The following is a 16,904-nucleotide window of genomic DNA, read 5'->3' as shown; positions in this document are numbered from 1 at the left end:
TTGTAAGATCACCATAATAAAATTAAAGTGAATTCTTTTGGTGGTGGTTGTTTGATTTAAAGTGTGATGATTAATCTATTATATCCTCTAAAGAGTGGCATGGGATGATGCCCTGGCCGTAATCACTGCGCAGACAGTTTCAACCATATACATCCATACAGTAGAAATTCCAGCATAACAAAGCGGCATTTTATTACACTGTTAAGGAGCAGAGAAGAAAACCGTCTTCATTTTATTACATAGTAACATGTTCATCATAACCATTTCATTTACTCTCATCACATTGTAACATTTCATATTTCAGAGGTCGATTTCCATCTTATTAAATACAAACAGAATAAATAGTTACTCCTGAACTGCCCACAATTTTATCTAAGGTGAACATGCACCAGAGAGAAGCCTTCTGAGAACCAGGTTTGATTGGTACACCGGACCTCCCCCCCCCCTCACACGCACATAATTATCACACACACACACACGCACACACACACTTACAGACTAAACTGCACAAATCCTGCAGCTTTGTTAGTGATGTGTTAACTGCACAGGCAGAGTAGCTCTTGTGCAATCACCGATGTACAAAGTGACACTGGTGGGGAAAATGCTGACTGGGTGGCTCAGCTAAATATCCCACCTGTTTTACACTACAAATGCAACATTTGTCCATGTTATGTAAAAACAAACAAAGAGCAAAGAGAAATATATTACTAGCACGGCCTTATTCACACGTGTGCACTTGCAATGAAACTTTAACAGATAGCTATCATTGCACAGACCCAATCAGGGGGGCAAAAAAATGAGTAAACAGGCTCTCATTAGCAGAACATTTCTGGACAAGTTCATTATCGAAAAAACATTTTTCCTGCACCAGTCTCATGAATAAAGACTTATGAGTTAGCCAGAGAACCGCAAAAACTGAAAATCAATTTCTTTCTTTTTGTTTTTAATTCCATGTGAGAGGCTAACTACGCAACCTCGTGACAAAGGTCCTGTCAGGTGTGGACCTAAAAACAGGAACCAAGAACAAACATCAATTTCTTAACAAGACTTTAAGTGGAGATGATATTCAGGCGTTACAATGTAAACAACAATGAACAGCAAAACAAACAATACTGTTTTTTCCCCTCTGCATTGCACAACTCATACTGACAAGTCTGAATTCCTGATTATCACATTTTGCATTTCATTGAAACTGTGCTGCTCATATGGCTAATGTTGATGATTTCAAAGTGGCTGTTTTTAGCAGGTTACTTTAATGGATGACTACTATGTTGTGTCTATATGGGACTTAAGGGCTTAAACAAATACTACTAGATGGACAGAGTATAGTTTCAAAATTAAAGACATTCCTCATTTATACCCGACAAATCAAACAATTCTTAACCAATTGTAATGGGACACTTTAAAATGGATGTTGAAAAATGAAGCTAAAATAAGCTAAGCTTCCTGCTTCCATTCTGAATAAATCGCATGTGAAGAGCAGCTTTCTTCAAAACCCTTAAATATAAGCAGTGGTGAGTTATTTACATCCTATACTGGAAGAGAAATCGAGCCTAGAAGTGATTTGTATAGTCCAGCCGTGACAGAGACGTTGCCGCGTGTCAGACATCAAAGATTTAAAGTGAGACTATTCAGCAGCAGCTACAGGAGCTCCTTAATAAGCATCAATGCCTTCTATAGACAAGTTTCTGAAGCGTCATCGCAGAGTCAAGCGAACTAGGTCACAGGAAGAAGAAAAGAAAATAATGAGTTGTTGAAAACCAAAGGTCTAAAAAAATAAAGTTTTGTTTATTCTCTGCATTTATAGTTTCTTATTCCACACTTTTGGTTCAACCTTCTTCAACACAATGAGCAATCAAAGAAATTAAACCATGAAAGCGCTATGTACATGCAAAGCCCACTTGGATCTGCTCAGTTCAGGGAGCCAGGAGCGGGATAGTTGTGTTTGTGAGATAATAGGTCAGTCATGATGCACTGAAAGTATAGGCTGCCTGCAGATGGGGCAGGTGTTATTTTCAGAGAGCCAGCGGTCGATGCAGTGGACATGGAATTCGTGAGAGCAGGGCAGGCGGCGCAGCTTGTTGCCTTGGACATACTCGTTTATGCAGACGCTGCAGGCTCGACCAATCTCCCCCTCCAGGCTGGCCTGACCATACGTACGCGTTGATAGATTGTCAATCTGCTCTTTGGTCAGGCCCCTCGGATGTTCATCATCCTCTTCGTCATTGAGCAGGAAGAAATGTGCCAGCCGCAAGATGGGTAGAGTACCGTTCTCTACTAGGTTGTTGGTGTCCCTGCTGGTAGGCCGTCCATCTGTGGTGCTCACTACTCCTCCGAGCCTAGCCTGCCCATTCTGGTCCTCATCACTTCTCACCAGCCCCACCCTCTCGTGAACTACCCCACCTGTACTAACCTGGCCAGGTGCACTCTCATTTGTATTCACGCGACTGCCTGGGCTGTTGTTACCGTTTGTACCATTAGGATCTGAATGGTTAGGTGCAACAGTTTCGGAATCGGCCTCTGTCTCCATTAGGGAGCTAAGCTCTCCAAATCCAGTCATGATCTGGCGCAAGATTGAACGTAGGGCAGTGGAGTTGGGTTCACCCAGGCCTGTCTCACTGATACGCCTCAGAGGAATCCGAATAGTGCTGACGTAGGTGCGAATCCCAGCTCGCTCAGAGCGAGAAATGGTGCGTCGAAATCCACCACTGTCGCTTTCAAATGTCACTGTATTTTCAGCAACGCGAGCACGAGATCGTGTTCTGCTGGCGATGCTGTCTCTATCGCGGTTTTCACCAGGTCGAATCCTTCTCACCTGCAGGTCCAACATGATGGTCGGATGTCTTCGCACTGCTGAACTTCCTGCTCCTATTACTTGTGATTCACTTTCACGTTCAACCATCTCTACAGCTGGCTCCGTTGGAACAACGGGTTCTGACACAGCCTCTCCAGTCTCCATTGACACAGAGGCTGTGCCACTGCCTGATTCAACAGTATTAATGGATGAGCTGCTGGAATCACTACTGGATGGCAGAGTGGTACTAGCAACACTAACTCTGTGTAAAGGGGAACGACTTCGCCTTGACACGCGCGATGAAAGCCCACTTCCATATGCAGCTCTGCGTGTGCGACCATGCGATCGAGTCCTACTGCCACGGGATTCGTGTCCCGCTGCTGGAGCCTGTGTCGCAGACTGGGATGACACCCGGGGGCAGTCTATAGAAGCAGGCGCATCATTACGCCCCTGCTCTCCTTCTACATTCAAGGCTTGCTGTTGTACAGGTATAGTTTGATCAGGAGGAGGGTTTGGAACGTTGGGAGGAGGTGTTAAAGAGTGCAAAGTGCCACCTCTCCTTTGAATAGCAGCTGAGGACGCCACTGGTGGAGGAAGTGCAGGGGGGCTCATAGAAAGTGTGGTAGTGCTGCTGCGTGTACGCCGTGTCTGCACCCGCCTACTGATGGCTGGGCGGGGGGTAGGGTACGGGGCAGGCCTTGGCGTGGTTGAAGGTCGAGAGGTTGAAAAGGAGGAAGCAGTTCGTATTGAGGGTGATGTATTTGGGGCAGTCACTGGTGGGTCTGAGGCATCCACAGTCTCATTATGCTCCCCTGGCTCTGGCTGGTCATGGTTGATGTTGATTTCCAGGCTAAAGCGGAATTCTCCACTGTTCGGGTTGGTCCGGCTGACAGCACGCCATGTCTGATTGCCACTCTGTCCGCTGCGAGTAGCATTACCAGTGCGTCTGAAAGTATTCAGCCACTCCAGTAATGAGTCACCATTAGAAGTTTCTGCTCCGGGTTCTGCGCCCCCTGTAGGAAGAAGTAGAAGAGAAAAAAAAAAGGTTACGACTAGGTAAAATCATTAAATCTACTTCTCTTTACACAGGTCTCTAGCAGAAATCTTGCTTTTGTTCTCTTGCAACAATATGAAAGCCATTTTAAACTATTCAAAACCAGTACTTAGACTGCATTTACTGTCAGGCTAAAACATAAATACAAACACGGTTCTACAAAGCACGCCGTCTTGTTTGGTACCAGCTTAGGCAAGGTTTAAAATAAATACAAGACCTTCACAGGACATATTGCGAAGCCTGTCTTTTGTCATCCTTTTTTTTCCTTTTTCTTTTTATTGCTGCCAAAGTCAAGTCCTTAAAGATTATTTTGTGTTTTTCCTGTCACATTTTTTTAAATCAAAAATTAAGTAACTTTTGGCTGTGTTACAACTGTTGTCGTTATTTTGTGTAATATGTAAATCTGAGTGTGCAGGTGCCTCTCCGTGATTGGTGCATCCAGGCGGGGAACAACATATAAGAAGACACCGCCATGGATGATTCGTTCACTGGACATTGCTTTGAAGCTGATGGCCAGTCATTTGTGGACATTCTAAGCTCCACTTCCCTCGGTAACCCCCTAATAAGTTTACTACCAGGTCATATGTCAATCATGGGTAGTCTTTAGTCTCATTACTAGTCTGTTCATTTACTCCTCTGAATGTTGACAAAGGTTTATCACGAGTGACACCTACTTCCTTTCCCCTGCAGTCATTTTGTCTTTATTCACTTGAATTTTGATGACTTTCTAGGGTCTCTAGTCGCCACATTGCTGGGAATTGCTTCCAGTGTGTACGCAGCTTTAGGGGTCACCACAGCAGATGGATGCCTAAAGACCCCGGTATACCCCTTTGTTTGTGACTTCACACGTCACCAGTGCTTGTCATATAGTCACTTCTATTTGCTCTCATTGGACAGGCGCAGGTAACTGCTGCTGTATTCTGATGAATGACAGGTGCCGCGACTCAGACAATACCACATTAGCGCTGATATAGGAAGAGAAGTAGACAAAACTCCAGAGCAATTTTTTTTCCATCTCTTCAAACTGCTGCAGCATCTCCCTATATATTGGGAATAATCTGCGAATCTCTGACCTTCTCTACTGATACACTTTAAAACTGCAGCGAAAACTGACATGATTGTAAACTCTTATCTTAAACCCTGCTGCAGTGCTAGCAGCACAATCTGCCAGGTTACAAAAGTCACGAGGTGCACAACCAGCCAAAACGACAGCTAATGGTGAACAGCTGGGTCTGCTTCTCACCCCAGAATCAAACCACAGATCTTTTGCATGTAAGGTGAATGTTCTACCACTATACCACAGAGCCATTTAACTCAAAAGTGACTTTGGGGCTTAACATAACAAAACATCACGAAAGCCAGATCTGGAAAGATTAAGGGAAGTCGTCCTTCCTACCTGCTCCTCGTCTCCCTCCAGCACCTCTCTCTTCTCCCTCACCGCTGCTGCTCTGCTGCTCTCCAGACTCAGAAGTCTGCGAGTGCTGCTCGGTAGAAGGCTGGGATGACAAACGCTCTTTTGCTCCATCCAGACGCTGGCGGAGCTCTTCAGCAGTCACCTCCCCTATAAAACAAAATTTCATGGGCTTTTTGTTTTTTTGTACAATAAAAATAACTGTGGGTACAGATCCAACAACACTGTGCAAAAGCATCAAGTGCCCCTCCTTACCAGGAGTGCCCAGCAGGTTGCCATCTCTCATTAGACGGTACTCTTCTTCACTCAGTTCATTAATGAAGTGATAGTACGCCTCCTCCCTTCGAAGACGCTCTGCCTGCCTCCTCCGTTCATCTCCCCCACCAGGAGGGTCCATCACCGTAGAAAGTGCTGGCAGACAAATAAGCAAGAGTCAGTCACGGATGATCTGTCACTTAAATTTACCCTCTGTAGATATTTGTCTTTCTAATATGTTGCAGATGAACAAGTCATGTGTTAGCTAATGGTCATCCGATTCGGTTATGGACAGGCAAAGATCAAACTGTTATAACGCGAGCAGTTGCTATAAATAAGACCAGCGCAAAACACAGTGCAAATATGAGCTGTTTGCTCAACGTTGTCTTTGAGTGACTATTTCTACCCAAGGGCAACAGTTAAATCAACGCCATCCATTTTCTGTCGAAACACTTACAGCAAAAGAATGGAAATGGCTACGTTAATCTTGCTAACGTTTAGCCTAGAGGCTAGCGCCGAAAATTCATCAAATTTAATATGTATGCACATGCTCAGTTAAATCCCTACCACGGTAAATCTAAGGGGTAGTGTAACAATGAAGCAGTCATCACGAAACCTAACATTAACGCAGTGACAACAGTATCCACGGAAGGCCATGTTGAAGGCAGCGGAATAAAGCAACAAAACTGGCGTTGTCATCCTGGTTAGCCACCAATCAGCGGCGTAATCTCAAAGACGGACACGCCAGGCGTCCAATCAGTGTTGAACATAGGCGGGCCGTGATAAACCGAAAGGGAGGCTTCCTCCATGTAAACGCAGGGCAAACAGTGAAAGACAAAGAATCTCGTCAGCGCTATTAGAGAATTACAAAATCAAGATGTTGACACATAGTAGCGATTAACGACAACATTGGCTCAACATTACAATTAGAATTGTGGATATTTTAAAAGCCATTTAAGTGCGCAATGCTTCAGCTGCTAACTCAGCGCTAGCTCGTTAGCACAACCAGCGTTAGCGACTATCACTTAGCTCCGCTAGCCGACCCACCAGCGAGCTGCGAGGCTCATTAACTTATCATAATTTATTATGACAGAACATTTTCTCAAGCAGTGGGAGTACACGGAACCTATCATTTAACCCTAACACACTTTTATAAGAGTTGACAGTGGCATATAAAATAATTTCGTACCTGACGAGGCAGCTGTAATATGGACGGTTCGCTTTGCTCCCTCTGCTCTCTCAAATCAAGATGGGACCAGCGGTGCTGCACTACAGCGTCGGTCAAAAACAAGATGCCCGGCTATAATAGTTCCTACCTAACATAACATCAAAGCTAAGCTCAAGGTTTGGCTGACCTAGGTGACAGCAGTGAATGTCAGTGTAAAAGCATCATTTATAAAGTTGGTATACTTTTATTCAGCTATACTATACTATCAAATATACTATCTAAAACTTCAAAGTTATTTTCTCAGAAATGTGAGTTAGTAAGATGAAATTTTCAGATTAAAACCCAGAAATCTTGACTTTTTTTTAGTGGTGGGAACAAGCTTCCATACCACATTAGGGTTCTTGTTTGCCTTCGTTTAAATTATTTTAAATATTCAGCTAATCATATCTTGTATCTCAGTCATAACTGCCATTCTTTATTGGAAATTATATAGGTTGCTGGCTGCAGAAACTAAAATAGCTCTTCCAACATCTCAGGGTATGGTGATGAGTTGATAGGTTCTTGGACCAATCATAGCAGTTTTCCACTTTTAAAATACTTTAAACTGATTCCCTTAGATTTCCAATGGGAGTGGGACCAGGAGGGTCAGGATTAGAAATTAGCATATCAGAGGCACACCTCAAGAGTGCTGAACATGTGCAGAGCAGGGATAGTGGATATATTGAATAAAGGTACTGAAGATGGAGCTGCCAGGGAGGAGGAAAAGAGGAAGACCACAGAGGAGGTTCATGGACGTAGTGAAGGGGGACTTGCAGAGGGTTGGTGTAACAGAGGAGGATGCTAGAGATATGGTGAGATGGAGGGAGATGATCCACTGTGGTGACCACTAAAGGGAGCAGCAAAAAGAAGATGATAAAAAGAGTTTAAAAGTATATTGTTTCATTATTTTATCCCGTGCTTGCCCATTCAACATTAATCTGTTTGGGCAGTCTTTTTCTTTTCGTAATATAGTGCTATTTAAACCATACTTTACTTATTCTCTTGAATTAAAATCAAACGCATGTCTGCTTTCTTTGTGGTGGACAGAATATGCAGATATTTGTTTGCACGGCCCTTTTATAGCCACGTAATAACCCACAATACGGAAAAGAATAAGCTAACTTCTCCTTAGCATAAAAACGATATGATGAAATCAAGTCATATCTCAGCTATATTTGAGTGAGACTGAGAATTTCCACGTGGTGTAGTCAGTCTACCCATTTTTTCTTAGGCTCTTTCTCTGCTGCAGGGCTGTCTTCACGACGTTTTACGACAATGCCGTGCGCGAATACGCCGTCGTTACCGAGTGAAGTGCGTCCCTTTGGAGCAGATACCGGCTGAAGAGAAACGCAGCAACAAGATAAAGGAATATATTTGGGGCTCCGTTTGCACCTGGACTATCTCGGAGCACCGCCTATCTCCTTTAGCTTTAATTTTAAGACGAGAACTCGATGTGAAAGCCGGGCTGGAGGAAGGAAAGAGCCACGCTGGAGAAGGCAACTAGCTGAATTACCAAACCGAGCTCGGTGGAGGAGCCTAGTTGCCTCCCAAGCGACGCTTTAAAAAAAAGGAAGGAGCAGATACATTCAGGCCAGACGGTGGTGAAAATGGACTATGATTTTAAAGTGAAGCTGACCGGCGAAAGAGAGCGTGTCGAGGACCTGTTTGAGTACGAAGGATGCAAAGTGGGTAGAGGCACCTACGGCCATGTATACAAGGCGAAGAGAAAAGATGGGTAAGTTGATGAGCAGCAAGGCCTTTTAGCCAGTGAACCCTTAGCCAGCTTACCCCCCCGCCTCCTGCCTGTCTTCTCATCTTCCAAATAAATGTTACCTCTCTCCTCTTCCTCCCCCTTTCAAGGCCACTTGCAGATGTGGGAGTGTTGCATTGGGTTTGTGTAGAGACAAAAGAGAGCAGTGTGAGCAGTTTGAGCTCGCACTGTTGGGATGCTGATGGAGCTTTGTGTCGCGCACAAAAAACACCGACATACGGTTTACCACCGGGATTGGAGCTTTCCCTTTTCATGCATCTGTTTTGTCACTTATATGCCTAACTCTAGGTACTTTTTTTTTTTTATTTAAGCTAAAGTGTTTTTTTTAATTCCCTCTCCCATGTGATGTTGTAAATGTAATACAGCAGGTGCATGTGGAAGCACTTGTTGATGTCTTCTTTTTTTTTTTTTAAAGTCGTTCTTATACATGAGCTACATGGCTGCAAAGAGACTTATACAAGATTTTGTGTGAATTCAAAAAAGAATCTTTAGTTATGCCCAGTTTTTGCACTCTTTAGTGTTTTTTTTGTTTGTTTTCTTTGTTTTGTTTTGTTTTTTACCCAATTTTAACATTTTTGCGGGGTTTTTTTATGCTTTTAGCCTTTGCATGAAGTAAAGTAAGGGAACTAGCTGAACCCAAACTGTAGACTCATGTGGTGGTTAGTGTGCTAATCCCTCAGGATGCCAGGGCACCACCCACCTTTCTTCCTAAAACTTTCCTGCTGTTTCTAATGCCAGCCTTGTAACAGCCTTAACTGTGTCTGGACCAGAGCTGGGGGAGAGCTCAAGATGGTTTAAGCTACTAGTCCCGTTATTACAGTCCGGACATACTGGCAGCAGGAACCACACAAAAGAGCCCTAAAGTGTTTAAAGATGTCTGTATTTCGCTTTAGGAGCCTGCTTTTTTATTAGACTTTTTAGCAGAGTTGCGCTGCTGCTTTTGGACGAGGCCTGAGGAGGCACAAAGCTTGGGTTTATGAGATGATTTAGGCCCGGCAGAGGGAGGGGTTGTAACCAATTCGTTCAAGTAAGCGCCAGTGCCAGTGCTCTGTTTGTCCCTTGCCAGCTGCCAGACAGGCCCTGTTTCCTTTCCCTCTCTATTGTTTTGACCCTCAGAGGTGAGCTTGATTACACAAATTTGGAGGTAATGCAACTCGGCCTCTTCTCAGAGTCCCACTGGCAGCTGCCAAGTGCCCCCCTTTATGTTGCTGTGCAAACGGCTCTCAGGGGGCCCTCAGTCTGGACTGGTCTGGTGTTGATGTTGCTCTACCTTTCTGTGTGTGTGTGTTTGTAGGAAGGATGATAAGGACTACGCCCTCAAGCAGATTGAAGGCACTGGCATCTCCATGTCAGCCTGCAGAGAGATTGCAGTAAGAGCTGCTTGGCTTACTCTGTTCCTTTTGTTTGGTCTGTGATTAAACACCTTTGTGCCATTCCAGGCACTTTATGTAACGTCTGAATGACATTCACACGCTAGTTTTTGTCAAGAAAATGAAAACTGTGGAATACAAGCAATCGTAAAATTGAAAAGTCAGGAAGCAGATGTTAATGCAGTGCATATAGAGAGTAGACACAGAATTAGTGATATAAAGTATTGCCTCACAAGCATTTAAAAAAACAAACAAAAAAAAGCATCTTACTGCCAAAGATTGAAAGTGTTCAGTTGAGGAGATGATATCGTGTCCACCCCCCTGTTTAAGTATAATCTCTGGTAATCAATACAGTCACAAAAATAAGCGCAAAGTTTCTCTTTCGTTACGTCATTTTCATTCATGATGTCTGTAATGAGATTGTGTGGTTGGCCTTCTGAGTGGGTTTGTACGTTGCAGCTGCTGCGGGAGCTGAAGCACCCCAATGTCATCTCACTGCAGAAGGTTTTCCTGTCACATGCTGACCGTAAAGTATGGCTGCTCTTTGACTATGCTGAACATGATCTCTGGGTAAAATGCAAACACACAACACACACATATACACACACTTGACCTGCATGACATGACTTATCACACATATTATGGGGGTAATGCATGTTGGGGGGTTTTAAATAGTTTGTTTTAAGCATTTCTTTATTAGTTTATATTCATATGCATGCATGGGTTGCAGATTTCCACCTATCTTTATGAGCACAAAGACATGACGTAAAAGAAAGGCCTCTTTTCATAATTAGGTCATAAATGTGCATGCAATTTGATAGCTGTTTATTTGTTTTTTATTTTTTGCATGTCCTTTTAATGCCAATGCATTCACATTCGCCTTCAACCAGTAATAAGGAATGAGACTTGAAATAGTGCTAATTATGCACTGGTAAGTCTCATTAAAGCACACGCATCCACCAAGAAGTATTCCACGTTGAGCAGTTAAACCTCTGCTGCATTACAGTTGACAGAAACAGCTGGCAGAGAATCAGAACTGAGTTAGATGCAGTTTTCTGCCACAGAGCTCCAACAATTGCATTCCCCTCCCAAGGAAGTGGAAACACATGCCACAAACATTAGGCTCTCTCAACTCGCCTGCAGCACACTTACATTTTTGTGATCATCTGTAGCAAAAGAACATGCATTTCAGTCAGTCTGTACGTGCAAAGCCCTGCTCACTGTTTACCCTTTCTTTCCATAGCACATTATTAAGTTCCACAGAGCATCTAAGGCCAACAAGAAGCCGCTTCAGTTGCCTAGAGGAATGGTGAAGTCTCTGCTCTATCAGATTCTGGATGGCATCCATTACCTTCACGCTAACTGGGTCCTTCATAGAGATCTTGTAAGAGGATTGGGGGGAGAGGAGGGTGTTTGACTACAAGGGAAAATTAGGTTAAACTGTTAATGAGAGACGTAAAGATTGCTATTGGGCTGAGAATATGTGGAGTGCATGTGTCAGTCTGTATGTGTTCAGATGAATATGTAAATGAACAGTATTCTTAGGTTGTTTGGTGAGTAACTAACTTGTTAACACAGGAACAGGATGTCAGTTTTCTGCCGTAAGTGAGATCGAAATGTGGTAGACTTTCTCTCTCCTGTTGGGGAAATTGCAGTTATTTGTCCACTAGAGGGCAGCAAGAAAGAGTTTTGATTGCATTACACATGCAGGGCTGTAGTTCAGAAACTGGGCCAAACAAAGCTGAATTAATTACTGGGAAGTTTTCCTGTCAGATGTCTGGAGTGTGGAAACATTTTTATCTGTGTTTGTGTGTCTTTGTCTCCATCAGAAACCAGCGAACATTTTAGTGATGGGGGAAGGGCCAGAGAGGGGTAGAGTAAAGATTGGTATGTATAGCGTTTCGTTTTTAATACTTATTTGCTGCTTAGTTTATCTGTCGGTTTATTGACACACATACCCATTGTGCAGCGGACATGGGGTTTGCTCGTCTCTTCAATTCACCGCTGAAGCCTTTAGCCGATCTCGACCCTGTGGTGGTCACCTTCTGGTACAGAGCACCTGAACTGCTCCTGGGAGCTCGGCACTACACCAAAGCCATCGGTGAGATTGTGCGGCACCATCTGTCTTTCTGTCCTCCTTGTGTGTACATGTGCAACCAGTTGAGCTGAAATTAGTGCGTGCTTACAGACATCTGGGCGATTGGCTGCATTTTTGCGGAGCTGCTGACGTCTGAGCCCATATTCCACTGTCGCCAGGAGGATATCAAGACCAGTAACCCTTACCATCATGACCAGCTGGACCGCATCTTTAATGTCATGGGCTTCCCTGCCGGTGAGTCTTGATTGACCTGATTTAAAACATGCATGAAATGATTTACCGGATTTTCCACAGTATTTCTATTAATGGGGTTAACCTGCTATTATACAAAGTGTGTTGCATATTCAGTGGAGAAATTGTGTGGAAAGAAAAGCCTTTTCCATTCCTTGGTCTTTTTCAGGCTTCTCTTTTTTTAAAGGCAGTAACGTGGTCTAAGTGCTCTGCACATCAATCCTCTGACATGTTAGATGAAGCCAAGTCACAAACACAGAAACTTGTACTTCTAGGGCTACATTTGGGCCTATTTTTTCCAGCTCACTTAAGCTGCTCCTGCTCTTTTTCCTTCTACTATCACTCCTGCTCTTGCTGTATAATTCACCAGTGTATTTGATGGACTTTGTTTAGATTCTGCAGAAAATGGGGGGAAGTCTTACAGTCTCGTTGCCATGTTTGGCAAGTATATTTATGGGGTTATGCTGAAAAGGTTAGAGATGATGGATGTGAATGCTTACCAGATAAGCAAGTTCATGTCAGTTTTGTAGGAAATAGATCTTATTATGTTTGCCAGAATGCAGATTGATTATGCACTGTATAAACAATGGGGCGTTGTGTGGAAATTATGAGCGTTTTTGCTTAAAATAAAAACAACCTACATAATATGTCCTTCGTGAGAGGGTGTGACACGCTGTAATCTTGTGTTTTCCTCAGATAAAGACTGGGAGGACATCAAAAAGATGCCAGAACACTCCACGCTGATGAAAGACTTTAGGAGGAACACGTGAGTCTGCAGAGCAACACTGCCCTATTTTTTTTTCTTTTCTTTTTTTTTTAAGATCAGAGCAAAGCAGGTCTGCTGGTTAAGACATTTCTGGGTGCTTTGTGTGATTTTTACTCATTTAATAATTGTTATGCAGGATAAATCCACTGAAGGCATGCCATTAATATAATTTTCTCCCACAGATACACAAACTGCAGCCTTATAAAGTACATGGAAAAACATAAAGTTAAACCAGACAGCAAAGCATTCCACTTGGTAAGTTAAAATGTGTCAGTATAGGAGAAGTAGGACGATTACTTGCAAGAGTTTACAGTCATCTGCCATTTTGTTGCTTATACCTGACGTTACTTTTGCTTTTAGAGCTTCCTTTATTCTTCAGATGCTGGGAACATATTTACATGTTAGCATCATGCAGTTGTGGGTAGCATCTCAATGATGTGATTTTCTCCCTCCCAGAGGTGCTTTATTGCATTAATATCTGTTGACTGGAGGCAAGAAAATATGAGATGATATGAGATTTGGGACACGATGCGTTATTGTGCTGAAAGTAGCCTTGAGAAGACTGTACACTGTTATCATAAAGGGGTGACATTTAAAACAAACTGAGGTGCGCCTCCACTAAGTTACGGACATAATGTCTGATTACAGTGTAAATCACCAAGGATGCTGATTACAAGCTGCAAAGAACTTGCACGGCATTTCCACCCTACCCCTTAATCATGAGACCCTTCGGCAGCTGCAGATGTGACACTCGTCACAGAGTAGGAGGACATAGGAGATGTATTGGAATCGGGTCTCAACTGCTGTCTTACAGGAACAACGATGTGGCCCCCTTATTCGGTTGCTGACCTTTTGCACAGAACAGTGAAATACAGGCACAGCCCTGTGTGAAAGAAGCTGGGGATAGGAATGCTGGATTGATCAATATACTCATCAGATTAGGAATTGTTTTTCCGAACCTCCACTGGGCAGTTTTGGCAAGCCTGTCTTCACTGGCTTTAATTTACTGTTCAAAACTCACTGTAGTGCCTTTCAGTGTGGTCTTCTCTTGCTGTGACATGTTGCAAATTTGGCAGTGCTCAACTGGTCACCTTGTGGTGACAAGTGACTCTGCCATCATTTTTTTTTTTTTTTTTTGGCCCCAGAGATTCACTCGTTATGGGATATGACTTTCTCTCTAAACTCTACAGATTGTTTTTCAGTAGATAAGCATTTTCATAAACACTGAAATCAGCCTACCAGGCACTAACAGCCAGCCAGAGTCACTTAAACCACCTTTCTTCTTCAATCTGATGTTCAGTTTGAGCTTCAGCAGATCCATGTGACCAGGACTGTATGTCTAAATGCACTGACTTTGTGTCAAGTGATTGGCTTACTTAGAAATTTTCCCTAACAAGCATTTGATTGGGTGTGACTTGCAAAGTGCCCAGTGTGGTTAGTTAACAAACAAAGTGTGCATTTTCATTGTATGAATTTATTTGTGTCATGTTTGAGACTAACTCTGGGTGCACTGTATGTTACAGCTGCAAAAGCTATTGACCATGGACCCCATCCGTAGAATCACATCCGAGCAGGCCATGCAGGACCCCTACTTTTTAGAGGAGCCTTTACCCACCTCTGAGTGAGTTACACCGAACACACTTCCACACACTCCCACACACACACAGACTACATTCAACTCACAAGATAGTTTCTTTGTCTTGTGTTCGTCCTTAGCTTATGTCACATGATCTACGGATGCCTTGAGCGGGTCTCTTAGCTAATTAGCTCAGAGTCATGGGAATTAATGTTTGAAGATGACAAGCCTCTTTGCCTTTTTTTTCTCTAGTGTGTTTGCAGGTTGCCAGATTCCCTACCCCAAGAGGGAGTTTCTGACAGAGGAGGAGCCAGAGGACAAGGCAGACAAAGTAAATATTACATCTCCATACGCCACATGCTGTATTACTAAAGTCATTAAACATTAATTGATTGGTATATAGATGGGTGTAATATAGAAAAGTAAAATGAGAAATATAGATAATTCACAATAAAGCTGAGTAACATGTAGTGAAACTTCATACAGTCCAGGGTGTAATTTAAGTGATATTTTTGTGCCCTTCAGAAAAACCAGCAGCAGCAACAGGGAAATAACCACACAAATGGGGCGGGGCACACAGGCAACCCAGACAACAGCCACGCCCAGGGCCCGCCTCTAAAGAAAGTGCGAGTTGTCCCGCCCACCACTACCTCAGGTGGCCTCATTATGACCTCAGACTACCAGGTAAATCCATCTTTCTCATATATTCACTGTCACTGTTTCTGGATTGTCATCTATGTTGTTGTTTATTAAATCAGCGAGCGACTTTAATAGAATACATATACAGTGAAATAGCATAGCTTTGTTTTGTAGACGAAACGCTCCATTCACAGGCTAGACAAGTTTAGAAATCTCTCGACAGCATAAGATGTTGTGGGCTAGGGTCAAAAATATTATAGCAACCACTCTGAAAAGAATGTTACATGAGATGTAAGTATTGGTAATATAATATACTATAAGATTTATACTTTTAATATTCTTCGCAGTGGCAGAACTGAACATGTTAAATACCCTCTCATGCTTGACATGTGTATTGTTTTACTTTCTGGATGATGTGGAAATGGCTTTTTAGCTGCACACATAACCAGAAATGGCAACAAATACCATTTTTGATCTGCAACATGAGGCGGATGTGAATGTTGGATCATCGTGTTTCAGATGTGACACACATGCTCAGACACAAATCCATCTAATCTGACTGGAAACGTGGAGTGATGGTGTTTTTGCATAATAAAAGTGACTTTACTTAACATGACAGTGAAATTTCCATGTATCCAACTGTTCTTGCATGCAGAATTTAAGATGTCACCACACTAAAAGTGTGATCATTTTACTGGAATATGTTGTTCATTGAGTTTAAATGCAAATTAAACCATTACACAAAGAAGATTTTGTGAATATGTCACTGCTTTCTTTGTTGTTTTCTTCCTGTAGCGCTCCAATCCACATGCTGCCTACCAGAACCCTGGACCAAGCACATCACTGCCCCAGAGCAGCATGGGATATTCCTCTACCTCCCAACAGCCGCCCCAGTACTCTCACCAGACCCACCGCTACTGAAACATCCCTCCCACACACACATACACACGTTAATAGACACATGTACACACACAGCCCTCACCACGCCCACCTGAACGAATGTACCGAGGGATGTGGGGGGCGTCCAAGGCAACAAAACCCACCCTGCCTCACCCCACTTCCCCTCACAGAGGGCACCATCTCTACAGCAGTGCGTTAGGCCTGAAAGAAATGGTCTTCACTTTGTTCCAGATAAAGATAACACACCGCAGTATTAGAAACACAGTTATAGAGAAAACGTGATAGGTGAGACACAAAGTGGGAGGAAGGTTTAAAAAAAAAATAATAATAATAATAAAAAGGAAAAAAAAAAAAGGAAATTTTGATTGAATCCAATCTTTTTCTGTTACTCGGATCTCGGATGTAAGAGAAGATGGCGTGGTTTAAAAGAAATGTTAATCTGTTCCGTCATATCCTCCCCCTTTCTTCTTAACCTGTCTCCTTTACCTACAGCCTACCCCGGCCGGTTTACCCTTTTCCTGTCGAAGCTCGGACGAAACTGAAAGCTGCTATGTGACTGCCAGCGTTGACAGATTTCCTGTCCTCCTGTCTGTCTGTTTATTTTGTGCAAGCGGCCCTACGAGGGCCTCAGCTGAGGACTTTACTGAGCTGCTGTGAAACATGCTGGGAGGATGTGGAGCCACTCGCAGCTGTGGCTTTGAGGGGTTTTTGTTCAGAGAGGACAAAAAAAAAAAAAAAGATTTTAGTAGTTTCTAATTTAATCTGTTTTCATGGTTCTGTTTTCATGGCGAGAGCGGCAAAGCAGCTTGCAATAGCTGACTGCTCATGTGCT

At 43.2% G+C, this 16,904-nt stretch overlaps 2 protein-coding genes across 2 annotated transcripts; one reads left to right on the top strand and one right to left on the bottom strand.

Moving 5' to 3' along the window:
* Nucleotides 1-170: 170 nt before the first annotated feature.
* On the bottom strand, nt 171-6,815 carry rnf6 (ring finger protein (C3H2C3 type) 6). The gene is made up of 4 exons (XM_005722650.1): nt 6,704-6,815; nt 5,515-5,670; nt 5,245-5,409; nt 171-3,807 (listed from the first exon to the last, which is right to left on the bottom strand). The coding sequence occupies exons 2-4, from the start codon at nt 5,654-5,656 to the stop codon at nt 1,961-1,963; spliced, it is 2,154 nt and encodes a 717-aa protein (XP_005722707.1). The 5' UTR covers nt 5,657-5,670; nt 6,704-6,815; the 3' UTR covers nt 171-1,960.
* A 1,072-nt stretch (nt 6,816-7,887) lies between these two features.
* On the top strand, nt 7,888-16,810 carry cdk8 (cyclin dependent kinase 8). Its single transcript, XM_005722649.2, has 13 exons — nt 7,888-8,456; nt 9,787-9,862; nt 10,322-10,432; nt 11,106-11,246; nt 11,692-11,749; nt 11,832-11,963; nt 12,051-12,194; nt 12,888-12,957; nt 13,140-13,212; nt 14,481-14,578; nt 14,786-14,864; nt 15,059-15,217; nt 15,968-16,810. The coding sequence occupies exons 1-13, from the start codon at nt 8,329-8,331 to the stop codon at nt 16,091-16,093; spliced, it is 1,395 nt and encodes a 464-aa protein (XP_005722706.1). The 5' UTR covers nt 7,888-8,328; the 3' UTR covers nt 16,094-16,810.
* The last annotated feature ends 94 nt before the right edge of the window (nt 16,811-16,904 follow it).

This window comes from Pundamilia nyererei, unplaced genomic scaffold, assembly GCF_000239375.1.
Source record: "Pundamilia nyererei isolate P.nyererei 1_Seehausen unplaced genomic scaffold, PunNye1.0 scaffold00007, whole genome shotgun sequence".
NCBI lineage: Eukaryota > Metazoa > Chordata > Actinopteri > Cichliformes > Cichlidae > Pundamilia > Pundamilia nyererei.
This window is presented reverse-complemented; position numbering and strand designations above follow the sequence as displayed.

Excerpts from the sequence above, each read along its gene's own strand:
- rnf6 (XM_005722650.1), bottom strand. The coding sequence starts at position 5,656 with ATGGACCCTCCTGGTGGGGGAGATGAACGGAGGAGGCAGGCAGAGCGT. Across the intron at positions 5,410-5,514 it reads CAACCTGCTGGGCACTCCTG|GGGAGGTGACTGCTGAAGAG; the intron begins GTAAGGAGGGGC and ends TTTGTTTTATAG. Across the intron at positions 3,808-5,244 it reads TGGAGGGAGACGAGGAGCAG|GGGGCGCAGAACCCGGAGCA; the intron begins GTAGGAAGGACG and ends TTCTTCCTACAG.
- cdk8 (XM_005722649.2), top strand. The coding sequence starts at position 8,329 with ATGGACTATGATTTTAAAGTGAAGCTGACCGGCGAAAGAGAGCGTGTC. Across the intron at positions 8,457-9,786 it reads AAGGCGAAGAGAAAAGATGG|GAAGGATGATAAGGACTACG; the intron begins GTAAGTTGATGA and ends GTGTGTTTGTAG. Across the intron at positions 10,433-11,105 it reads ATGCTGAACATGATCTCTGG|CACATTATTAAGTTCCACAG; the intron begins GTAAAATGCAAA and ends TTCTTTCCATAG.